General features: G+C 48.1%; 1 protein-coding gene across 2 annotated transcripts in view; it reads left to right on the top strand.

The window, feature by feature from the left end:
• The window catches only part of PRDM10 (PR/SET domain 10), a 1138198-nt gene that overhangs the window by 211535 nt on the left and 900118 nt on the right, over positions 1-26545 (top strand). For both annotated transcript variants that reach the window (XM_086956905.1, XM_086956904.1), the window contains exon 6: positions 18336-18582. In XM_086956905.1, the coding sequence (XP_086813031.1) occupies positions 18336-18582 (247 nt within the window). The remainder of the gene's footprint in view (positions 1-18335; positions 18583-26545) is intronic.

Below are 26545 nucleotides of genomic sequence, written 5' to 3'. Positions count from 1 at the left end.
TGGGCAGAGCGATTTCCACGACGGTGGCGATTCGTCGCCACGCCTGGCTGCGGTCTGCCAACTTCTCTGGGGATGTCCAGGCCACGCTCATGGACATGCCCTTCGATGGCCGTCGCCTCTTTGGTGACAAGGTGGATAGGGCGCTAGAGCGTTTCAAAGACTCCAGGGCTATGGCCAAGTCCTTGGGCCTCGGCCAGCACCAGCATACTTCCGCTTTTCGCCCCTTTCGTGGCCAAGGAAGGGGCGCCCCCACACGTCCAGCCAACCACAGGCCGCAGAATCAGTCTCAAAGCGGTCGCGGACGTGGTAACCCCCTTGGCGGTGCAGGGGGACAACGGCAGGGTCAGTCCACATCCGCCACGCAGCATCTACCTCAAAGCCTTCCTAGTCCTGCTTTTCAGGCCCATTCGACGCCAGTGGGGGGCAGGGTTCGCCATCACCTCCTTCACTGGCGTACCATCACGTCAGACAGGTGGGTGCTGCAAATCGTCTGAAAGGGCTACTCCATCCCATTCGAGGCGACCCCTCCAGCCATGCCACCGCAATACCACGGCATGTCGGGGGATCACTTGCAACTTCTGCAAGAGGAAGTTACAGCACTCTTGGCAAAAGGGGCTGTCGAGTGCGTTCCTGGGCCAGAAGAAGGGTGTGGTTGTTATTCCCACTACTTCTTGGTTCCCAAGAAGGGCAAAGGAGGCCTATGCCCTATCTTGGACCTCCGGGATGTCAACGGCTTCCTCCGGAAGGAGAAGTTCAAGATGCTGACATTGGCTCAGGTCTTAGCTGCCCTAGACCCTGGAGACTGGATGGTGGCGATGGACTTGCAGTATGCTTATTTCCACATCCCCGTCCTGCCGACCCACCGGCGCTACCTGCGGTTCACGGTAGGCCACGAGCACTTTCAGTTTACTGTGTTCCCTTCGGCCTCACGAGTGCCCCTCGGGTGTTCACGAAAGTGATGGCGGTAGTCGCAGCTCAACTCCGCAGATCTGGGGTTTCAGTCTTCCCCTATCTCAACGACTGGTTGTCGTCTCCCACCTCCAGACTACAGCCGACCTCCTGCACCTGCTGGGGTTCTCCATCAACGTGCCGAAGTCACACCTGTGCCCCTCTCAGAAGCTCCTTTTCATCGGTTCTGGACTCGGCGCAGTTTCGGGTTTATCCTCCCGAGCAGCGTGTTCGGGATATTCAGGCTCTGATTCCGATCTTTCAGCTTTCATCCCGGGTCTCGGTCAGGTTGGCGCTGCGGCTCCTGGGGCTGATGGCCTCCTGCATCCTACTGGTGCATCACGCCAGGTGGCGGATGCGGGCTCTGCAGTGGGACCTGAAGTTTCAGTGGGCACAGGATCAGGGCAACCGCCTGACCACGTCCTGATCTCGGAGGGCACTGCGAGTCAGTTGCAGTGGTTCACGGACCGTGATTGGGTCAACGGCAGATCCCTCTCCCTACCCCAACCGGAGCATGTAGTGGTGACGGATGAGTCCCTCCTGGGATGGGGGGGGGCACATGGGAGAGGCGGAGATCCGGCGGAGTCCTGGCTCCATATCAACCTTCTAGAGCTGCGTATGATCCGGCTTGCACTGAAGGCATTCCTTCCCTCTGTCCGGGGAAGTGTAGTGCAGGTGATCATGGACAACACCACCGCCATGTAGTAATGCAAGAAACAGGGCGGGGTGGGGTCGTGGACCCTTTGTCAAGAGGCTCTGCGCCACTGGACATGGCTGGAACACCAGGGCATCACCTTGGTGGTTCAACACCTGGCAGGTTCCCTGAACGCAAGGGTGGACGAACTCAGCCGTCAGTGTATGATGGATCACGAATGGCATCTGAACTCGGACGTGGCGCAAGGCTTCTTTCTGCAGTGGTGAGAGCCTTGGTTAGATCTATTCGCCACAGAAGAGAATGCGCAATGTCATCAGTTCTGCGCGTTGAAATTTCCTTGGGGCACTCGCTCAGAGTCACTTTTCGTCGCGAGTGGAGCTGCGGTCTGTTGTACGCCTTTCCGCCTATACCACTTCTGCCCAGAGTGCTGAAGAAGATCAGGCGCGACCGGGTCCAAGTCATCCTTGTGGCTCCGGACTGGGCGCAAAGGTACTGGAATCCTGAGCTACTCATTATGTCAGTCGATCCCCTGATTCGTCTGCCTCTTCAGGAGGACCTTCTGTCGCAGCAGTAGGGGACGGTCCTCCACCCAAACCTGTCCAGTCTCCACCTCCATGCGTGGAGATTGAGCGGCGACAGTTGAGGCCATTTGACTTGCCTCCTGAAGTCTGTGATGTGATTCTGGCAGCCAGGCGTCCCTCCACAAAATCGGTATACGCCTGCAGGTGGAACAAGTTTGTGGCATGGTGCACCGCAAAGGCTGTGGATCCCCTCTCTGCCCCCCTTTCAGAGGTTCTCCTCTTCCTTCTTTCTCTTGCCCAGCAGAGCTTTGCTCTTGGCACTGTCAAAGGCTACCTCTCAGCCATTTCAGCCTTCTTAAGGCTTCCTGATCAGCCTTCTCTTTTCAAGTCCCCTGTTGTAAAAAGATTCTTAAAAGGCAACACACACATGTACCCTCCTGTTCCCTTCGTGAGGCCTCAGTGGGACTTGAACCATGTACTGACTTATCTGATGTGCGCTCCCTTTGAGCCACTTCATAACTGTCCTCTTCATCTTCTGACTCTTAAAACTGCATTCCTGGTTGCCATCACCTCTGCCAGGAGAGTGAGTGAGCTCCAGGCTCTATCTTCTAAGCCTCCTTTCCTCTCTGTCCATCCGGACAAAGTTGTTCTGAGGACTCGTCCTTCTTTCCTGCCCAAGGTGGTTACAGCCTTTCATATCGGGCAGTCCATCACCTTGCCCACCTTCTTTCCACCTCCACATCCCTCGAAAGAGGAAGAGAGGCTCCACCGTCTGGTCCCAAAACTTGCACTCTCCTTCTATCTAGACCGCAAACGCCAGTTCCGGGTTGACGACCAGCTCTTTGTTAGTTACGTGGGTGCTAAGAAGGGATGGGCGGTGCACAAGCGGGCCATCTCTCAGTGGGTCGTCTTGTGCATCAAGGTTTGTTACTCCTTGGCGAAAAAGGAGCTTGTGGGGCTGCGCGCCCATTCCCCTTAGGCCACGGCGGCTACTACTGCCCTGAGTCGGGGAGTCCCCTTGCAGGACATCTGTCAGGCAGCTGCGGGGCCTCGCTGCACACGTTTGCTTAACACTACTGCCTGGATAGCCAAGTCCGGATAGATGGCTTTTTCGTCCGTTCCGTTCTCCAGGACTTCTGGTGTGATCTTGGTTCGCAGACCCACCACCGGGGTTAGTATTGCTGGGGTATCTATTCTAAGGTAAGGAATCTAACACTAACCTGTTTCTTTCAGATGCACAAGTTACTTACCTTCTGTAACGATATATCTGTAAGAAACAGTAGTTAGTGTTAGATTCCTTACCTCCCCACCCATCCTCCCCGTTCTGCGAACCGATATCTAGTGTTAAGGACATTCCTTTTAGGGCCCTAGTTTCATGGCACCAGTGTTGTTTTCTATCATGGCTCTGCGTTCCTGGCGCAGAAAGCTATGCACAGAACTGACGTCAGCGCGCGAGGGCGGCGTCTAAGTACTCCAACGACGTCATCCAGGCGCTCACGAAGCCGACAACGGACGCGAAGTCGGAGACGACGCCTACCGACGCGCAAGGGTACTGCTGACGAAAACTTTCTGGATCCAGCCTGACACCTGGGGATATTCTAAGGAAAGGAATCTAAAACTAACTACTGTTTCTTACAGATATAGCGTTACCAAAGGTAAGTAATTTGTGCATTTTGGCCATGAAGGCTTGAAGGGGGACCCCAGAGGGCGGGGGCAGCACCAAAGTGCGGTGAGCTCATTCCACTTCAAAGAACTCCAAAAGGCCCTGTGGCCTCGACTGCTGCCTCATCCTTTGCTCCAAAAAGTTTTCCGCCGAGGAACCCTTCACCAACTCCTGAAACCCCAGGAAGCGATGGTTACTACAGTGGAAACGATCCGAAGCATCCTCCACCCTGGCCTTCAAGTCCCTCATAACCATAGGAATTTTGCCTATCTGTTGCTTAAGAATTGAAACCTCGCCCTGAAGTATCTCTATATTATCCTCAGCTTTTATTACGTTCTCCGCCACTCTCCATAAATCAGCTTGAAGCAAGTTAACGTGTGGAAACAGTCTCAATTTTGTGTTCCAAACCCATGAGAGGGCCATGAATTGCAGCCAAGAGTTCCACGCTTGATGGTTGCACATCTCACTCTGGTGTTGTGGCCCTCTAGTCCGCTCCCCTCTGTATAACTAGCCACTGTGATGACTGAGAGTAGTGTACTGGGCAATATTGTTTGTAGATTGTGTCTACTAATGCTTTTCCTTACCCATTGTAGCCCAATCGTACTAACCCACACCTCGCCGCAGTGCGGCTGCGACCCCTCAACAAGAGCAGGCAGGGAACCAGGAGATCAGGTCAGATGCTCCCTACCAGCAGGCGACTCCAAAAAATGCCCTGCTTCTGATGGACGGATAGGAATAGGGAGGGTCTCAAACCCAGGACAACTCTTCAGGACATCTACCACACCAGCAGCAGTTCCCCATGGAGACCACTGTGAAGCTGGCTCATGTCAGTCCTGATCTCACCAGGACCAGCATCAAATCTCACAAAACCCAGCGCCTGCTGTGCACTAACTTCCCACAGTTAATGCAACTACCACTCCTCCATCACCACCCCTGCTCCTGTTGGAGAAGACTCAGATCCACAGTTTACCGATACTGCAATAGGAAGGCTAGGCCTCCTGTATGTCTCCACCACCAGAACCAACAGATTTACGTGATCCTGCACCTCCACACCCCAGGGGCCCAGACAACATCAAGTCATGAAAAGACCAGCAAAGCGCCCATTAAATCCTCACAATTGTTGGGGGCCTGGGGACGGAAGTAGTCACTCCTCACTGGCAGACTGCCTCCATGCCCCAGCCCCTATGGGCATCTCCACAGAGGTGTAAATCCCAGCAGCTCACAGCATAAACCCTTACTCCTCCAGGGCCAGTGCCAACACTCTCACATTGCTAGCAATTAGTTGGCCTCCAAGAGAAGCTCCACAAGCCCAGCGCGTTGCATGTTGTCCCCCTGAGTGCTCCCGCTCCTGCCACCCAGGCTCGACTTACCTATGTCTTTACTGATGTCTCAGAGGTCTTCACTACACTACCACACAAGACCTCCAATACTCCTCAAATAAATGTGACGAGCCACCACACTCCAGTGCCCGCCAAGATGCCAAAAATCAACTAGGAGTCTACAAATCCCAGCAAGCCGAAGTCCGCAATATGGTGGATGGGCTAGCCAACCGTTTCTGTAGTTCGTCCAGTGCAGGCTGCCTCTCTGATGCGAGAGATGGGATCCCTACTCATAAGTGACCCCCAACTGAGGCCCTCCCCGGCAGTGCAGCTACAGCTCCAAGGAGCTCTCCTCTGCAGCCACATGCGAGCCCCCAGGCATGTTGCTCCTTCCGAGTACCATCAAAGGCCCCAGGCCACTGAAGAGGCGGTAGAGATGTCTGCTACCACTGCGCAACAAGCGACCCCCAACAGCAGGACTTTCAAGTATGGCTTCCGGGCGCGTCAGCCTGGGACCACCCTGCCTCGCTTCTCTATGCCTCCACACAGCCTGCCCAGTTTTCCAGTGGGTTGTCAAGGCTCCCCCACTACGTCAGGCCGAGGCTTGCCCCATTCCGGGGTTCAATGCCGGGCCCCTTTCACAGCCAATCGGCCCGCTCCTGTCGATCAGCAAAAACGGAATCAGTCAGGCCGTCCCAGGCCCCCAAGGCTCACTTTTTGCACCGGTCTCTGTGAGCCCTCACCCAGAGCTCCACAGCTCCAGTAGTGAACCCAAAGCAGCCAACTCACAGATCCAGGGGATGCCTGGGGACATCCACTCCCCAAGGCCAAGCCAGGCCACTGCAACTCAGCCACTCATCTCCTCACCCAAAAGCGCGTTGCCACAATTCAGGGTCCCCGCCATTCATCACAATCAGTCAACCCTTGGCTCTGTTGCAGTTTTGTAGCCTTAATGAAATCTAAAAATGTTAAGAATAGCAGGATTGTGAAGAATATTACAGGCCTGCCGGGAGCAGTAAGAAACTACTTCCTGTCGGCTATCCTGCTATGCCACGCCCCCCAAAGTTGCCCTTTTTTTTTACTGGTAAGTGAGCAGAGTACAGGGCTTATGGCAGAGTACAGGACTGCTTTTTAGAAGATGGAGAAATGTAGGGTAATTAAGTATTTTGCTGTCAGAATCTCTTCGAGGAAACACATGGGAAGCACGATGTACTGGGCCTCACCCTTGGTGGTTTAGGTCTTTTGCCTCTGATGTTTAAGAGTCTGTCCTGCTTTGGCTTTTCAGTCAGCGTGAAGGACAACTCCTTCAGCACTTGACTTTCAGCGGTAGAGATGGTGACTAGTCACAGGCTTCTGAGGGAGGTAGCATACCACTATGTTGTAGGAATTGGCTTAGGTGCAGTTTGACTTTCAACACTCTTAATAATGCAAAGTATTTCAGTCTTTCTCCAATTCCTTACCCAAAAACAGATGCATGTCTGCTGATCATTCTGAGTCCTGGTGGCCTCTCTACTTCCTGCTGGCTTTGCCATTCCTCAGCTTCTGAGGCTGAGCGTGAGCCAGTCGCCCCAGTTTGGCCTTACTTTTGCAGCTACTCATTTGGTTGAAGGCTTATTAGGAGGGCATTTTGTCTTCGCAGCCCTAGCTGTGAGCATTGCAGCACTGCCCAGATGTGCAAATCTTGAAGGTTGCAGCCATGGATCAACTGTGTCCTTGACAGCAGGTAAAGTGAAGAGTCAGCCTTACTGGCTGGATGGGATGTCAATGGCTCGTTCCATGCCGCGGTTGGATACTTCTAGGCGCAGCGGCTCATGGCACACCCCACTAAGTGTCTTCGCATCGCTGCTCAGGTCACATCACAATAACAACTTTGGCTTACCAGCCTAGCTGGCCCACATGTTTACATTCCGAATGAGAATTGCTGGACAGTCGGCAGCCCACCAATGCCAGAGTGCAGTGATTACTCTCTGTTGTCCTCCACTCCTGTAAATCAACCGCACCGGGGTCAGCTGACCCTCTCTCCTCCTGGACAGTTACTCTTTCCTGTAGAGTTGGCAGGCTCTTTCCCTCTGTCAGCAGGCAGGCTGTCTTCTATACATTCAGGACAGGTGGTCAGGTTTGCTGCATAGGCCAATCTTCAGGCGCTATTCTCTCACCTCTGGAAGCTGACACTAGCTCTGGTTGCACATCTGTACTGGGAGTACTCCCTGGAGCACTCCCTTCCTAGGACAATGAGATCTTGGTAGTGGAACAAGTTGGTTAGTGGTTCTCACTTTTATACAGTTAAAGCAGACATATGATGTGGATCCACTATCTACACTTTTAGAACCAGTTTGGGGGTGGTTCTACTTTCAAGTATCCTCTCCTGGCTGTTCACCAGATACAGCAATTTTGTGGAGATTGATATTTTTCACAGAAGGGTAGTCTCCAACCTGAAGCTCCCACAACAGAGGTATAAAGAGGTGTGATCTTTCTACGATTGACTTACATCAGCCACACTGAAGAGTAGTCAGGGTAAAGACAAAATATTGTCCTCACCTAACGGTTCCCTTTCACCTCAACATCAAATCCTTTCTGTCTTGTAGCTGGAGTGACTTGCCAAAGTCATTTGACAAAGTAAGGAATTTATGTGTAATCTTTGACAATCTACTGACTTTTAACAGCCAGGTCAATCAAATTGCCTCCCCTGTCTTTTAAATCGTAAAAACAATTAAGAAAATTCTCCTATTTATACGTAACAGTCTCCAAAAGACAGTTATCATTGCATTAGTCCTATCCAAATTAGACTGTTGTAATGCGTTGTTCACTAATATACAAATAAAGCTGCTAACCAAATTGCAAACACTGCAAAATGCAGCAGGACATCTGGTGTAGGCACTACCCAAACATCAACCAGCAACTTTAGCACTTAAGGAATCCACACTGGTTACCAATAAAATAGAATTGCCTTTAAGGCCTTTTGTATCGCCTTCAAGGAGCTGTGCAATATGGGACCAGATTATCTCTTTCAAAACTTCTCTTGGAGTATCCCCACTATACCTCTCCCTCCATGGCTGTAAAAAATGTTGTAGTTCCTAAAGTTTAGAAATCTTATTGGGTAGGCAAGACATTCCTGATTGCCACAGCTAAGTTGTAGAATTTCCTTCCTCTCGAATTGAAAGCACTGAATAATCTCTTGCAGTTTAGAAAAGGCCTTCGGACAAGGCTTTTTAATCAATAACTCAATTAATTCTTAAACTGAATAAGAAACAGACTTAATCTTAATTGGTTACCTAACAAGGCAGTCCAAGACACCCTCAAGTGTACGAGTGCTCTATAATACCAAATAACAACATGACATTGACCAATATAGACTACAGTTTCTCTCTTCATTCCCACTATCAACAAAGTGGCAGTGTTACAGGGAGAGCTCTTTGCTCAGTAAAAGGCTAATCCTCTTTGCCCACTTCAATTCAGGTCTCCCGACCGCAGCTTTAGGACTGTCAGCAATACACTTCTACTAACTGGAAAAGCAATCTTGCCTCCATATTGTGCATTATGCTCTGCCAGAGACATACAAAATGGACCCCACCAGCCCTCCATTACACTGGTTCACTCATTCACACAGTGCATGTAGAACGCGGCCACGAATACAAATATGCCCAACATATACTTGGTATGTTAGCAATACAATCTGGGTAAGCGTGTAGTTGCAGAACCTGCACAAGTGGCCCAGTAGTTCTCCACTTCAATGACACTGAAAAACCAATAGGTGTCGCCTATGCAAGAATTGTTGGCTTCGTTAATGTTTTTAGCCATGTTGTGCACAAGCATGGCTGCTGTTCAGCATGGCTAAATGTTAGTGGCGTAGAAGAGAATGGCCAGGAGTGGAGTATCATAGAGTGGAGTGAGTACAGTGGAATGACAGAGTGGAGTGGAGTTGCGTACAGTGTGGTGGCGTGTCATGGAGGAAGTAGAGTGGAGGGGCATAGAGGGGATTAGAGTGACTTAGAGTCGAGTGGCATAAAGTGTCGTAGAGTGAAGTGGTGAAAAGTGGAGTAAAATGGTGTGGAGAGGCATAGAGAGAGTTGCGTACAGTGGAGTAGTGTGTCATAGTATAGACTGAAGTAGATTGTCATAGAGTGGAGTGGCACAGAATTGAGTAAAATGTTGTAAAGGGGAGTAGCATAGAGTGGAATACGGTGTCGAGGGAGTACATTGGAGGGATGTTTAGTGGAGTACAGTGTCTTTGAGTGGACTAGAATGTCATAGGCTAGAGTGGAATGAAGTGATGTAGAGTGGCATAAAGTGGCGGAGAGGGAGTGGAGTAGAGTGTTGTAGTGTAGAGTGGCCTAGTATGTGGTAGATTGTGGTAGAGAGAAATGGCATGGATTGTCATAGAGTGAAATAGCATAGATTGTCGTAGAGTGGAGTGGCATAGATTGTCGTAGAGTTGAGTGGCATAGAATGTCTTAGAGTGCAGTGTCGGGGGTAGAGTGGATTGTAGTAAAGTGGAGTAGAAGGTTGTGGAGTGGCGTAGAGTGGAGCAGAGTGGTGTGTGGAGTAGATTGCTGTAGAGTGGAGTGGCAAAGAGTGTAGTGGAGTGTCATAGAGAGTCGTAGAATGGAGTGCCATAGAGTGGAACAATGGGCAATAGAGTAGAGTGGCTTAAAGTGCCGTAGCTGGAGTTGCGTAGAGTGGAGCAGAGTGGTTTAGAGTGGAGTAGAGTGTTGGAGAGTGGAGTGGTGTAGCGTGTCGTAGAGTGGAGGGTTGTAAAGTTGAGCATTGAGCAGAGTGTCGCAGAATGGTGTGGTGTAGAGTTGAGTAAAGTGTCATAGAGTGAGGTGGAGTAGCATGGAGTGGCGTAGCATGGAGTGGTGTAAAGTGTTGTCACATTGTCTTAGGGTGAAGTAGCATACAGTGAAGAGGTGTGTCGTAAAGTGGAGCATGTCGTAGAGTGGAGTGGCATGCTGTAGAGTAGAGGGCCATAGAGTGCAGTGTCATGAAGAGGCATGTTGGGAAGTGTAGTGTTGTAGAGTGGAGGGACATGAAGTGTCATAAAGTGAAGACGTGTGTTGTGGAGTGGTTAGAGTGCAGTGGCGTAGTGTGGAATATGCCTAGATTGGTAGCGCCGTACCATTACATATTTTTAATTGTAATGACCATAATATTCAGGCAGACATACAGTTTTACTGATAAAACTGTGGAAATGGCTTCACCTAATGTATTGATTTGTTTTGATTGTCTTAAAAGATGTGTCCCCCCCACATTTCATAATTACCACAAACTCTGCTTCATTTGTACTTTACTAATTCTTATATATTCTGAAATATCTTCACAGTTCATTTTCAGACATTTAAATTTTGTTCAGTGCTAGAAAACATCCTTCCATTTTACAACCCCATATTGTCAGCTAAATCATCTCACTTTGAAGTCAGAAAAGAAAAGTTAACACCAAGCTCTCTTGAAGACAGAGGCTGACATTTGACCTCTGTCTTTGAGTGCACAGCAAATGTGACAAGATAAGAACAAAACTTAGCGGCCTGTTTACACAAAGTGAGCATTGTGGAAGAATACAGTAAACAGGCCATGCTCCTTGGGTGGGGCTAACTCAAGCTGGACATCCTAAAACAAATAAAGCTAGCAAAAAGCAACTGTGAGTTACAAAACACAAAGTCAATGGTAAGCATTGGGAGCAATGCATTCCGAAGGAAGTTATCAGAATGTCCTCAAGATGTGTCTGGTATGCTTTGACCTAAAAAGGTCTGGAGACAATTAGGGATTCACAATACACAGTACCCTGCCACACTTGCTCTACATGCTAAACCCACAAGATGGACAATAGTCCAGTGTGGGTAAAATGAGGGCACGCTTGTCTTGTTGTGCCCCTTCAGGACGTAGGACGTGTACAGGAATTCACTCTTGTCTAGATTAATTAGAGGCTGGAGCCAAAATAAACAAGCATTTGTAAAGCCAATAGTTGTCGCCTATGCAAGAGCTATTGGCTTTGCCAATATGTTTTAGCCATGTTGTTCACCAGTGTGGCTTCTGTTCAGCATGGCTAAAGGTTAGGGGGATAAAGGAGAGTGGCATGGAGTGGAGTGCTGTAAAATGGCATAGAGTGGTGTAGAGTAGAGTTTAGTGGCGTGGAGTGTTATGAAGTGCTGTGGAAGGAGTTGAGTGTTGTAGAGTGGAAGGTCTTAGAGTTGAGTATCATAAAGTGGAGTTGAGTGTCAGAAGGGAGTAGAGGGGAGTGCATAGAGTGTTGTGGAGTGGTGTAGTGGTGTAGAGGATGTTACATAGAGTGGAGTACAGTGTTGTGGAGTAGAGATATAGAGCAATTTAAATTGTCATAGAGTAGCGTGGAGTAGTGTAGGAGAGTGAAATGGCAGAAATTGGAGTAGAGTGGAGTGGCTTAGTGCTGTGAAGTGGCTTAGAGTGGAATGGAGTAGTGTGTTGTAAAATAGGATGGGGTAAAGTGGCAAGGAGTGGCTTAGAGGGAGTTGTGTAGAGCGTCCTAGAATGAGGTAGGTTTGCAGAGTGGCGTAAAATAGTGCAGAGTGTTGTAGAGCGGAGGTGCATAGAGTGGAGTAAGTAGAGTTTAATGGAGTAGGGCATCATAGAGTGGAATATCATAAAGGTGGAGTCTCACAGAGAGGCCTAGAGTGAAGTGGCATGAAGTGGTGCAGAGTAGGTTGTCATAGTGTTAAGTGGCTTGGAGATCATTGGTTTTGAGTAAAGTGGTGTAGAATGCATTGGAGTCGAGTATAGTGACAGAGTAGAATGGCGTAGAGTGTTGCAGAGTAGAGTGCAGTGGTGTAGAGTAGATTGTTTCAGAGTAGAGTTAAGTGGTTCACCATAGAGTGGAGTGGTGCAGTAGCATAGAATGCAGTGGTGTAGTGTGAAGTGGCATAGAGTGATTCAGAGAGCAGTGGTGTAGAGTGCAGTAGTGCAGAGTAGAAGAGTGGTATCTAGTAGTGGGACTTAAATTGCAGTGGTGAGACATGCAGTGACAGAGTGCAGTGGTGCTAAGTTGAGTGGCATTGAATTCAGTGGCAGAGAGTGCAGTCTTGCAGAGTAGAGTAACGAAAAGTAGAGTAGCACAGACTAGAATGGAGCAGGATAGAGTGGTGCAGCGAGCAGTGGTGTAGAGTACAATGGTGCAGAGTAGAATAGAGTGGCATGGAGTGCAGTGACATAAAGTGCAATGGTGTAACTTGTTGTAGCACGCAGTGGCGTAGAGTGCAGTGGTGCAGAGTAGAGTGATGTTAAGTTCAGTGTCGGAGAGTGCAGTCTTGCAAAGTAGAGTGCCATAGAGTGCAGTAACATAGACTGCAGTGACGCAGAGTAGAGTGGTGCAGAGAGTAGTGACGTTAACTACAGTGGTGCCGTGTAGCTTGCATCGTGTAGAGTATAGTAGCATAGAGTGCAGTGATGCAGAGTAGTTGACGTAGAGTAAAGAGGCTTATGGTGCATTGATTTTGAGTACAGTGGTGTTGAGAGCATTGGCATGGAGTGCAGTGGTTTAGAGCAGAATCGTGTAGAGGGCAGTGGAGTAAAGTGCTACAGAGTAGCATAGAGTGACCCAGCATAGAGGGCAGTGGTGTGGAATAGTGCAGAGGCATAGGGAGCAGTAGTGTAGAGTACATTGTTTGAGAGTATATTGAATAGGTGTAGAGTGGAGTAGCGCAAGGTAGAGTAGACTGTGCAGGGTGATGTGGAATAGGGTAGAGGTGTAGAGTAGGGTGGTGCAGAGTAGAGTGAATTGGAGTGCAGTGGTGTGGATTGGTGCAGAGTGGCGTACAGTGCAGTGTAATAGAGTACATTATTTCAGAGTAGTTTGAAGTGACGTGGAGTGGTTTCAGGGTAGATAGTAGTGGCATACAGTGCATTTCCATAGTGTGCTGTGGCATAAAGTGCAGTTTTGTAGAGTAGAGTCCAGTGGAGTGGCCTACACTGAAGTGGTGTAAAGTTCAGTCGGGAAGAGTGCAGTGGTGCATATTAAAGTGGGGTAGAGTGCACAAGCATAGAGTAGAGTTGCGCAGAGTGAAGTGGAGGGAAGTTGTGTAGAATGCAGTGATGCACAGTAAATTAGAGTGGCATAGGGTGTAGTGGCATAGAGTGCATTGGTGTAGAGTGCATTGGCATAGAGTGCAGTAGAGCGGTTTAGAGTAGAGTGCAGTGGCACCGAGTTAAGTGGTGGAGAATGAACTCTTTAGAGTAGAGTGGTGCAGAGTAGAGTGGTGCAGAGTAGGGTGATGCAGAAAGCAGTGGTGTAGAGTACAATGGTGCAGACTATATTAGAGTGGCATATAGTGCAGTGACATAGAGTGCAATGTTAAGTGCAGTGGTGCAGAGTAGACTGACATGTTCAGTGACGGAGAGTGCAGTCTTGCAGAGTGGAGTGGCGTAGAATGGAGTGGCATAGAGTGCAGTGGCACAGAGAAGAGTGGTGCAAAAAGCAGTGGCATAGAATACAGTGGTGCAGAGTAGAACAGAGTGCTGTAGCGTGCTGTGGCGTAGAGTTTAGTGGCGTAGAGTGCAGTGGTGTACAGTAGTAGGCATAGAGTACAGTTGCTTAGAGTGCATTGATTTTGAGAAAAGTGGTGTTAAGAGCATTGGGGTACAGAGTAGTGGTTTAGAGTCGATTGGCATAGTGGGCAGTGGGGTAAAGTGGTACAGAGTAGTGTGAAGTGACGCAGCATAGAGTGTAGTGCCCTGGAATAGGGCAGAGTGAAGTAGCGTGGTATAGAGTGCAGAGGCCTAGGGAGCAGTAGTGTAGAGTACATTGTTTCAGAGTAGCATGAAGTGCTGTAGAGTTGAGAGGTGCAAGGTAGAGTGGAGTGGTGTAAGATAGAGTGCAGTGGCATAGAGCGCAGTGGTGTAGAGTAGAGTGGATTAAAGTGCAGTGGCATTGAGTGACGCAGAGTGTAGTAGAGTATTTACAACAAGGGGTGGTGAGGGACAGAGTCTCTGAATTAAGCAGAAAGCTCTCACCCAGTCAAGAGATCAGGGCTAGATCCAACACCGTTTTTTAGCTCACTGCACCATCCCAGTTTCAGAACCTGGCTGTATGCAAATTAGTCTGTTCCTGTCCCAGTGCATGATGGGAACAGGGCAAACCAAACTACAAAAGCCAATTCTTACACTGGGAAGGAAACAAGCTCCCGGAGTGGTCTGTTTAACTCAGACACTCTGTTCATCACCACCCCATGTTCTAAATCGTTTTTGGCCACTATAGGTGTGGCAGGGTATACTCAGACATGAGTCCCTTTCTCACTGCTCCATCAGGATTCAAGCAAGCCGGGCCGAAGAAGGCTGAAATGCCAGAAACCGGTCCCCGGTAGCTTGTCTCCTTTCTGGTGAAGAATTGGCTTGGTTGTTTAGTCTGCCCTGTTCCCATGATGCACTGGGCCAGGGACAGACTGATTTGCATATAGCCAGGTTCTGAGCTGGGATGGGGCAGTGAGATAAATAACGGTGATGGATCAAGCCCTGATCTTTGGACTGGGTAAGAGTGGTCTGTTTAACTCAGACACTCTGTTCATCACCACCCCATTTTCTAAATCGTTTTTGGCCACTATAGGTGTGGCAGGGTATACTCAGACATGAGTCCCTTTCTCACTGCTCCATCAGGATTCAAGCAAGCCGGGCCGAAGAAGGCTGAAATGCCAGAAACCGGTCCCCGGTAGCTTGTCTCCTTTCTGGTGAAGAATTGGCTTGGTAGTTTAGTCTGCCCTGTTCCCATGATGCACTGGGCCAGGGACAGACTGATTTGCATATAGCCAGGTTCTGAGCTGGGATGGGGCAGTGAGATAAATAACGGTGATGGATCAAGCCCTGATCTTTGGACTGGGTAAGAGTGGTCTGTTTAACTCAGACACTCTGTTCATCACCACCCCATTTTCTAAATCGAGTGTAGTAGAGTGGCATAGAGTGCAGTGGCTTAGAGTACATTGTTTCAGAGTAAAGAGAGGTGCAAGGAAGAGAGAATTGGCAGGGTAGAGAGTAGTGGTGTACAGTGCATTGGCATAGAGTGCAGAGTTATAGAGTTGAGTAGTGTGGAGTGGTGCAAAGTTGAGTATAGTGAAGTGGCCTACACTGGAGTGGTGTAGAGTTTAGTGGCGAAGAGTGCAGCGGTGCATAGTAGTGTTGGGTACAGTGCACTAACATATAGTAGAGTGGTGCAGAGTAGAGTAGAGAGGCATACAGTAAAGTGGTGTAGTAGTTTAGAGTGCCATATAGGAAAGTGGAATGAAGTGCATTGGCATAGAGTGCAGTAGTAGAGTGGCAGAGAGAGCACTGCTGCAGAGTAAAGTGGCATAGAATGCATTGGTGTAGAGTTGAGTGGCGTAGAGTGCTGTACATAGAATGAAATGGTTTAAAGTGGCGAAGAATGCAGTGGTGTGGAGTGACACAGAGTGTAGTAGAGTGGAATAGAGTTCAGTGGCTTAGAGTACATTGTTTTAGATTAGAGAGAAGTGGCGTGGAGTGGTGCAAGGTAGAGAGTAGTGGTTACAGTGCATTGGCATTGAGTGCAGTGTTATAGAGTTGAGTAGCGTTGAGTAGTACAAAGTCGACTATAGTGGAGTATCCTACACTCGAGTGGCAATGAGTGCATTAGCATAGAGTGCAGTAGAGTGGTGTAGAGTAGAGTGGTGCAGAGTAGAGTGCAGTGGCACAGAGTAGAGTAGGGGAAAGAAGTCAGTTGCAGAGAAAAGTGGCATAGAGTGCATTGGTGTAGAGTGCAATGGCGTAGAGTGTTGTAGAATAAAGTCACATAGAGTGAAATGGTGTTGCAGAGTAGAGTGCTTGAGACTGCAGTGTTGTAGAGCAGAAGGGCGTAGAGTGCATTGGTGTAGACTGCAGTGGTGTAGATTGGTGCACAGTAAAGTGGCGTAGATTGTATTAGTTTTGAGTAAAGTGGTGCAGAGTGCTGTGGCATAGAGGTCCCCACTGTAGAATATAGTGGCTTGGAGTGCAGGTTTCAATGGCGTATAGAGCAGTGGTGTAGAGTGGAATAGAGTGGCGTAAAGTGCAGTGGCTTAACATTGATTTTGGCTGAGAAGAGTGCAGTGTCGTAGAGTGCTGTGCAATGGTTCAGAGTAGAGTGATGTAGAGTGTAGTTGCATACAATGCATTGACGCTGGCGTAGTGTGCAGTAAAGTGGTGTATAGTAGCGTGGTGCAGAGTAGAGTGCAGTACTGCAAAGAAGACTGGCGTACAGTTTAGTGACAGTGCAGTGTTGCTGAGTAGGGCGGTGTAGGGTGAAGTAGCATAGAGCGGAGTGATGCATAGTAGAATGGAGATATGCAGGGTCTAGCGCAGTGATTTTGATTAGAGTGATGCACAGTGTAGTGGTGTAAAATGCATTGGCATAGAGTAGTGCAGTGGCGTAGAGTGCAGTGTTGCAGAATAGACTGATGTAGAGTGTAGTGGTGTATAATTGAGTGCATTGGCGTGGAGGGCAGTGGTATAGAGTGGTGCAAAGTAGAGTGGTGTAGAGAGCAGTGCCGTAAAGTATAGTGGTGTAGAGTGCATTGGTGTACAGAGCAATAATGCAGAGTAGAGTGTAGTGTCACAGAGCAAAGTGGCGCCAAGTGCAATGGGGCTATGTAGATTGTTTTAGAGTAGAGTGGAGTGTTGCATGGTAGAGTACAGAGGCACAGAGTGCAGAGTTGATTAGAGTGGTGAAGAGTGGATTGACATAGACTTCACTGGAGTAAAGTGGAGTAGTATAGAGTACAGTGCAGTGACATAGAGCACAGTGTTGCAGAGTAGAGTGGCATATAGTATATTGGCGAAGATTGCAGTGGTGCATAGTAGAGTAATTTGGGGTGCAGTGCATTGGCAAAGAGGAGAGTGGTGTAAAGTGAAGTGACAGAGTGGAGTGGTACAGATTAGATTGCAGTAACACAGAGTGGGGTGGTGATGAGTGGAGTGGGGTAAAGTTAAGTATGTATGGTGTGGTAGCACACTGCCATTACAGACAACGCATCTTCAATTGAATTAAGTATTACACATGCGTAGATATAGTTTTACTGATAAAAGTGTACAGTGCACAAATAATAATGTGTGGAAATGTCATCACCTAGTGTATTAATTTGTTTTGATTGTATTAAAATATTTGTTTCCACCACACTTCTGAATTACCAGGAAATGTGCTTCATTTGTGCTTTTCTGATTTTTATATATTCTGAAATATTGACACAGTTCATTTATAGACAGTTACATTTTGTTGTGTGCTAGGAAAAAAATATCGTACAGCCTCCCTCAAGCACTTCCCCAGTAGGCAGCATGATTGCCACATAAATCCTCTCACTTTGAAGTCAGAGAAAGAAAGGCAAACACCAGGCTCCCTTGAAGATAGTGCCTGAAATGTGATCTCTGTTGTTGAATGCATAGTAAATGTGACAAGAGAAGTACAAGATTTAAAGTCCTATTTACAAAACTTCAGTATTGGTGGAAGAATACAGTACATTGGGCTTGGAAGGGACTCAAGCTGCAGAGCCTAAAACAAATAGAGCTAACAAATAGAAATCAATCAAATGTGAGTTACAAACCACAAAGCCAATGGTATGCAATGGGAGGAATGCATTCCCAGGAAAGTTTACCAAATGTCCCTAAGATGTTATTGGCAAACCATGCAGTTGTGCTAAATGGTAAGCTTTGACCTAAAAACCAGAATACCGGAGACTCCGGTTGTTGGGCACTCGAATAAGGGGAACACAGCTCTGTCGACCATGCAGGTTATATTTCCATCCCAAATGTACAGGTTGCCCATAGATGGGAACACTACACAAAAGTGGAATTATAGAGGTCTCTAATAAATAATCTCGCTAACCATAACTTGGCAGCTTGGGTTGTGAGAACTTGCCCTTGAGAGTCCTAAAGTTCTGTAGTCTTGGGTTGAAAAATCTTCTGAAACTTGGTTCTTCAAGCTTAGCACAAATAATTGTAATATAGAGGGCTGCAACAAACAATCCATACCTTGAAAGCACACAAAATGCCAGTGGTTTGTTTCTGTTCATTGAGCAAAGAGTGCACAAAAAGTGTAAAAATGTAGGTGAAGTAGCACAATCTTTCATAATTGGAATATTACACTCTGTTTACAGTTTGAGAATGAGTTGTAAGGTTTTGGGTGAATTGTTTTAAGGTCCTAGTATAAGAAGTTGACGTCCCTGTATGTTTAGAAGAAAGATAATTTCCTTCCTTAAAGATTCTCTTTAATGTTGTTTCTATTTTCCTAGGAATCTCTGTCGCTTGATGACCAAAGTTTACCTCCTATGGAGGGTGTAGACGGTGCTGCTCATCTGTCTTTGCAGAGCTCAATTGACAGGTCAGATCCAAAAGATGATGAGGACGATGACGACGATGACGATGATGATGAGGATGAAGATGATGATGATGACGACGATGAAGAGGATGATGACGACGATTCAGATTTGGATGAGTGGGAAGCTGACCCTCCTCGCCCCTTTGACCCAAATGACCTGTGTACGTACGACCCTTTACAATTGTTCTGGGATTTTTATAAATGCACCAGCCATAAACACTACTTGTGGTTTTTTTCTGTCCACGGAGCAGCAGATCACGTCAGATTTCGCTGCACAGACAAAAACAAATACAGCGAAATTCACACTTTTTGTTTTCTACTACTGCCTTTCCATTAAATGGCAAGTAGGTCAAATGCAATACTTCTACCTAGAATCAGAATTCTGGGTACCCTACACAGAGTTTCTCTGGGAATAGAAGACTGAATGAATAATCCAATTTTTTTTCGACACAAAAATGAGAGAAAAAGAGAAAGCGCTCCACAAACTCACTATTGGAAAAACCCTTAGTTGTTACATTTTTAGGGAGGTCAGCTACTCAGCTTTGTGTTGCATGCCATCAAGTGAAATTGTGTGATGCGTTAGAGTTGCATATAGGAAGGCAAGCAGATAGTAACTGGAATGGACAACCACACTTTCAACACAAGGAAAATTCACAAAATCACCATTCAGGGTTCACTTAATGGCCAGAAATCTTCAAGATCAGCATGTTGTAGTCCTTGCACATGTTTTGCATTTACTACTGCTTGGACGTAGACAAAAAGGCTGTGACTCAATATGGATATGTGGTCTGGAAAAACTAATATCATTGAGACATTTACTGCTTCATGATAAACAATCTTCTCTGCATTAAAATCTAGAAATAACTCAGTGTAGGATAGATGAGTTGCATTTATTTATTTCAGCGTTGGTATTGCTCATAGTTTCACGTCACCCCGTTGAAATGTTATGAAGCTACTTGTTCAAGATCTTGCTAAAGTGGCGCACTGTGGTGGTATCAGGAAAGGATGGATGAAACCAATTCTGAGATTAGCAAATAACCTGTGGCAGGGTTTAGTTAAAGATGTCACCTTTTCATATTGTAACCAGAGTATTCCCAGAAAGATGTGGAGTATAGTACAATAGCACATGAATCTTTAATGTATAAGAAAACTGAGCCAACCACAGCACCAAGACCGCCCTCATCGCAGCCACTGACGACATCCGAGCCCTGCTCGACAACGGGGAAACAGCTGCCCTCATCCTCCTGGACCTCTCCGCAGCGTTCGACACTGTCCGCCACCGCACCCTAGTACAACGCCTCAGCAACATCGGAATCCAAGAGAAGGCTCTGGAGTGGATCAACTCGTTCCTCGCCGGAAGAACTCTGAGAGTCCGCCTCCCCCGTTCAGATCCGAGGCCACCGAAGTCATCTGCGGGTTACCACAAGGATCGTCGCTCAGCCCCACCCTCTTCAACATCTACATGAGCCCCCTTGCGGCCATCGCACGCCAACACAACCTCAACATTATCTCCTACGCCGACGCAACTCAGCTGATCCTCTCCCTCACCAACGTCCCAGCCACTGCCAGAACCAACCTTCACGAAGGGATGAATGTCGTAGCCAAGTGGATGAAGAACAGCCGCCTGAAACTGAACTCAGACAAGACGGAAGTCCTCATCCTGGGACTATCTTCCTCCGCCTGGGACGACTCCTGGTGGCCCCCCGCCCTGGGCAGCGCACCCAAACCAACGGACCACGCACGCAACCTGGGCTTCATCCTGGACTCCTCCCTCTCGATGACCAGACAAGTCAACGCCGTCTCATCTTCATGCTTCAACATCCTACGCATGCTCCGTAAGATCTTCCGATGGATCCCCACCGAAACCAGGAAGACGGTCACCCAGGCACTCATCACCAGCCGGCTGGACTACGGAAACACCCTCTACACCGGAACCACAGCCAAACTATAGAAGAGACTCCAACGCATCCAGAACGCCTCCGCACGACTCATCCTGGACATCCCCCGTCACCGCCACATCTTCGGACACCTGAGAGACCTGCACTGGCTCCCCGTTAACAAGAGAATCACGTTCCGACTCCTCACCCACGCACACAAGGCTCTCCACGACCTGGGCCCCAGGTACCTCAACAACCGCCTGACCTTCTACACTCCCACCCGCCAGCTTCGATTGACCAGCCACGCCCTCGCCGCCATTCCACGCATCCGAAGAGCCTCCATGGGAGGAAGATCCTTCTCCTACCTGGCAGCCAAGACATGGAACTCCCTCCCCATCCACCTCCGTCAGACCCAAGACCACCTCTCCTTCAGGAAGCAACTCAAGACCTGGCTGTACGAGCAGACCCCCATCCCCCAAGCGCCTTGAGACCCTCCGGGTGAGTAGCGCGCTATATAAATTTCTTGATTGATTGATTGAAGAAACATTCTTAATAATATGTGACACGTATCTACAGGACTACATCCAGTTTTGCATATGCTCGAGGCAGCCCCAGGGTTGTCTGAAGTTCCCATGATTATCCAATGTATTTCCGCAGTTCATCAGCGTCCACATGGCAGCTGATTATGTGACTGTTCGGAATGCGCACTGGTGGCGTTATATTAAGGCATGGGAACAACGCAGACCTACTTGTCATGCCACTTCTAGTTCAGGAAAATGAAGTGGATCAGAGGCGTAATTTACATTAGTGGGTATGATGAAAGAAAAGAGCGAGAACCAAAACAAAATTGTTTTGCCTATTTTGCAGAGCTTGACAGAGTGACCAAGAAGAGTATTGTGGTCTATGGTATCAAATATTCTTCCATCATGCTTTATAAGATAGTTTTGGTTTCTTGCTAAAAAATGTAAGGAAACCTGGAAGTCTCTCACATGTCTTTGTTTTTTGAGTATTTTGAGGCTTCATGTGCCTTTGTTGTTTTAAGGAATGTGAGCCAGGATATTGGCAATTAATCTGATATGGTCTACTTACTATCTGCATTCGTTTTCATTGGTGTGAGAGTTCTGTGGTGCTTGAGCTCACAGTGAGCCCCATCGGATGGACGTGAGTCAGTCTTCAAATATTTCTTGTGTAGCATGATGGCAAGACTGTGTCCTCAGGGAGCTTCTTGTTTTGTTGGATAAACTGACTCATCTTTGTTGAACATACAAGGTGAAGAATCTGTGGTGAGCATGCTGGGTGGAAGAGGGGCTATGTTTTCCACAATTACTTCTAGCGTATGTTCAAAATCTGTTGAGATGTTGATACAGAGTAGAATTAATGAAGTAGGAGAAGCAACCCGTACCAGGTAAAAAATGAAAAAACGATGTTCGAGGCATATGAGCTGTAGATTGTATACTTGTCCGTAGATTGCCATCTGGTGTTGGGCTCGGATGTTTGCACCTTGTTTTTGTCTTGGAAGAAGTCTTTGTAGTCACGAGGTAGGTGACTCCTCCTTAGGACGATAGTGCGAATGGGCATCGACTCTATCTCCGGACAATTTTTTTCCGCCATCGGGTTCGATGTGCTTTGCTGCGCTCCGGGTGGGTGTAGGTTTCGAACACCCTTCGACACGCAATTCCTCTCCACTCGACGGTATTGTCTTGATCGTGTTTCCCTTTTAACGCACATCTTGAAAGCAAACTCCTCGATCTTAGACGCCAGCCATTGGGCCTATCCGCGCCGACCATGCCTGCAGTGAATGGAAAGGACTCCTTTCAAAAAATGCCCGGGGTGTGGTGCTAAGTTCCCACACACTGACTTGCACATGGTTTGTAATCTCTGCCTCTACCCGGAGCATGAAGACAAGAACTGCAGGCCTGCCCATTGTTCAGGTCAAAGAAAACCATCCATGATCGTCTGGCTCGACATCACGAAATGTCTCGCAGAAGCAGCTCGACTCCGGACATCTTCGGAGCAGATACCAATGTCCAGCCGGAGCAACAAGGTGCTGAAGAAGACATCTCCGTTTCCGAGGCCTACGACTCCGACGTCGAAGAAGAGACAGTCACTCGGGCTCAGCGGTCTGTGAGTACCGAAACCCCTCAACCAAAAAAAACCAAACCTAAGGCTCCGGTAACACCCTCACCCCCGGGTCAACACCGGCAATATGTCTCAGACACCCCGCCCTCTGGCCTGGCTATGAAACCTAAAGATAAGCTTTCCCGGCTCGGGCTCGAGACAGCCCCATTCCGGTGCCGAAAAGTCACCTTCGACACCAAAGCACCAGACCAAAGATGTGCCGCGCCCTTCGTCGTCGACGCCAAAGACAGCTTCGACACTGAAGCCCTCGGCGTCGAAACATACAAAGGACAAACATTAGGAACCAAAAAAATCTTCAGAGCCGAAAGTGGCTTCTGAGCCCAAAAAAACCTTGGAGCCGAAAAAAGTCTCTGAGCCACAAACTCCTAAGGAGTCCAAGACCCCACAAAAAACCTCAGAGACTCTGTCCAAAGAACATTCAGACCCAAAATCTTCGGCACCGAAAAAATTTATTTTACCCACTCAGCTTGTACCTGATTTTTTGGATCCAAAACAAAAAAATCTTTTTATCGACCCAGAGACTGGCAAAATTGTCGCCAAACCACCAAAAAAGAAGAAACTGGACACTTCTGAGGAATCTGAAATATCCTTGAAACGAAAGGAGATAAGTACTAACACCTCCCCACCTGCCCACCTCCTTCTCCTCCTCCAGCTGATCCAAATGTTCTAATTTCTCGACCACTCTCCCCACAACATACTTTTTCACCTCAAACATCAGATACTGAGGATGATCAAACCGATGGGGTTGGGAATATAGAATCACATGGGGGTGATGATGCACATACCATCCCATACGACAAGGACCCTTGGGATGACTACAACACAGATCCCGACCCACATAATGACTCGGACCTCTATCCATCTAGGCCATCCCCACCAGATGACAATATTGGGTTTGCGCAACTAATCAATAGGGCTGGCCGATTCCACAGGGTACAGTTACATTCTGATCCCTTAGAGGAAGATTTTTTACTTGAAACCTTTGCACCCTCGCAAAAGTCAACGCACACCCTGCCAATGTTAAAAGGCATGCTCAAACATGCCCCAGAAGATTTTATGGACCCTTTCAGAGCCAGGATTCTTAACACCAGGGTAGATAAAAAGTATACGCCAGCTCCCAATGATCCAATTTACATTAAAGGTCAGGTCCCTTTGGATTCTCTTGTGGTGTCGAATGCGCACAAGAGGGCAAACTTGCAGAGTACAGGCGCCACCCCCCTCCTGATAAGGAGTCCAAACTAATAGAGGCATCTGGTAAAAGTATTGCGTCACTGGCTGCAAATCATTGGCGAATTGACAATGCCCAAGTTTATTGGCCAGGTACGAAAGGGCTCACTATGATGAGCTTGAAAAGCTCATGCAACACCTTCCTGACCAGTACAAACAAAAAGCCAATGACCTTATTCAAGAGGGGAAAATGATCACAAACACCTCAACTTAAATGTGCGCTTGACGTGGCTGATACCACATCTTGCGCCATTAGCACTAGCGTTTTGTTGCGTAGGTACTCTTGGCTCCAAGTCTCCGGATTCAAAGGAGGTGCAATCAGCTATTCTAAATCAGCCCTTTGATCAAGAGCATCTTTTCAGGCCATCAGTTGACACATCATTAGAACATTTTTTAAAATGTTTCGGACACTGCTAAGTCCCTGGGGGCCTTACAATTCCCTTCCCGTAGAGGTTCTTTTTGCTGCTCCTTCTACAGAGCTGGCTCCAAAACTATTGGCTCGGAATATCCCTCTTCTTCCTATAAGAGCCCCACTCAAAAGTCCTCCACAGGATACTTTTGTGGGGGCTACAGAGGCAACAATGGTAAGGGTAGAGGTCACGTCAACAATAACCGCAACTCCCCTACCACCAAACAGTGACTTCCCTGCACTTCCCCACGATCATCCCACGCCTGTCGGGGGACGTCTCTCACAGTTCCTACCTGTCTGGAATTCAATCACAACATACAAGTGGGTAAGACAAATTATCAAGTATGGTTATTGCCTGGAACTCCCTTCTACTCCCCCAAATATTCCTCCCAGACAACGTCCAAAGTCCTCTGAACATCTGACATTTCTTAAACAAGAGGTTCCATCTCTATTACAAAAACATTCAATAGAGCCAGTCACCTTGCCTCATCAAGGCACGGGGGTTTACTCCTTGAATTTTTTAATTCCCAAAAAAGGACAGCTCTCTCAGGCCCATATTAGACCTCAGACAGCTAAACCTCTACATTCAGTCGGATCACTAACACATGGTCACTTTCCTACAGGTGCTCCCACTGCTTCAACAGGGTGACTTTCTCTCCACTCTGGATTTAAAGGACACCTACTTTCATATTACCTTTCACCTCGCTCACAGGAAATATCTCAGGTTCGTGGTAGATAGTCAACACTACCACTTCAAGGTCCTCCCATTCGGAGTGACTACAGCACCCAGAGTCTTCACCAAGTGTATCGCAGTATTTGCGGCCCATTTACGAAGACAGCACATTCATGTCTTCCCTTATCTGGACGACTGGCTCACAAAAGCAAAGTCACACAGCAGCTGTGTGCAACACACTCTCACAAAACAATATGTGGTCACTCAGGTCATGTATGGCACTCAGACAGTGGGTATCTGCATTGTTTTATTAAAGTAAAGTAAAGTAGCAAAGTTCAAGTGGGTATGATACGGAATAAGGGGATGGGGAAAGGAAAAAGAGTACTCTCAGCTGGGTCTTTAACAGTGTCATTTTCCTCACTGGGCCTGCCAGGAGAACTCCTTTCTCTCAGGCTCCTGGTTCCCGGTATCCTGGTTCTTGGCCGTCCCAGAAGATGAGGAGCGGTGGTTTAAGTCCCTCTAAATAAACAGACAGGGAAAAGGTCAGGTGCCTGTATGGCTAGCGTAATCTAAGGGTCAACCGTCACCTTCACCCAGGATGCTTTCACTTTAGTGTTGCAGACTCTTTACCACGAGTAGCAATCACTTACTTTAGTGCCTTGTTTCGCCCACGCCTCCGTAGTGCTCTGTATCCATGCACATGCATAAAAAGTGCCCTCAAAACCCTAGTGGTGCCCTTTCCTCCACCTTCCTAGGGAAAAGAGGTTAAGAAATGGTACTTGCCTTAACCCACGGCCCTCCTGGGTCGGGCTGGGGAAGTCACACCGCCCTGCTCCCCTTCTGGCCGGTTCGACTCGAGCGTCGTGCCTCCGGGCACTGTCCTGCTGCTCTCCGCTGACCTGCTCTTCTCGTAGCTCCTGCTCCTGTCCTTGCAGCCTCCTGTGTCATCTGGTCTTGACTGTAGCTGTTCCTCTGTATTCTTCCTCGTTCCTGCCTCCTCCTGGTCGTCTGCCTCTTCCTCCTTTTCTCCTCTCTCCCGGCTGTGTCTTTCTGCCCTTCCATACCGTGTTGCTTCCATTGTTGAAGCTGGAACGCTGACCCCCTTTTCCGGATGTCCTACTCCTGCCACCATGCTGGAAATCCCGCCGGCGGACGCCGCAGGATTACACTGCCTTCCCCCATGTATGGAAGATCGGGCCATACAGACACTGGGCATCAAGACATTTCCTTTGGCCTTTCCAGGTGCATGGATGGTCTGAAAAGAAAAAGGTTGTAATGAGAGGAACCAGCAAAGCACCTTTGGATTTGTTTCTTTTTGAGTGGCAAGCCAAGTCAATGGAACATGGTCTGTTATAAGGAATAAGGTCCGTCCTAACAAATAGTATTGCAAAGCTTCCATAGCCCATTTAATGGCCAAACATTCTTTTTTCATGGTTGCATAGTGTACCTCCCGAGGGAACAGTTTTCGACTAAGGTACAGGACTGGTCAAAGATCTCCCTGTGTGTCTGGTTGTGACAACACAGCCCCTAATCCACAATCAGAGTTGTCGGTTTGTACACAAAGGGTTTTTCAAAGTCTGGACAAGTCAAGACGGGAGCCTCACACAACACTGATTTCAATTCCTGGAAGCTCACTTCTTGAGTATCTGTCCCAGTTACTTTCTGACTAAGTTGTTTGTTGGTTAGTAAATCGGTAAGAGGACATGCTATCTCTGAAATTCGGGGAATGAATCGTCACAATAGTAACCCACTAGACCCAGGAATGCTCGTACATCCTTCTTAGTTATGGGTTGGGGTAC

The sequence above is a fragment of the Lissotriton vulgaris genome, chromosome 2_1, assembly GCF_964263255.1.
Source record: "Lissotriton vulgaris chromosome 2_1, aLisVul1.2, whole genome shotgun sequence".
NCBI classification, from domain to species: Eukaryota; Metazoa; Chordata; class Amphibia; order Caudata; family Salamandridae; genus Lissotriton; species Lissotriton vulgaris.
Note: the sequence above shows the minus strand (reverse complement) of the source record. Positions and strands in the feature narration are given on the sequence as shown.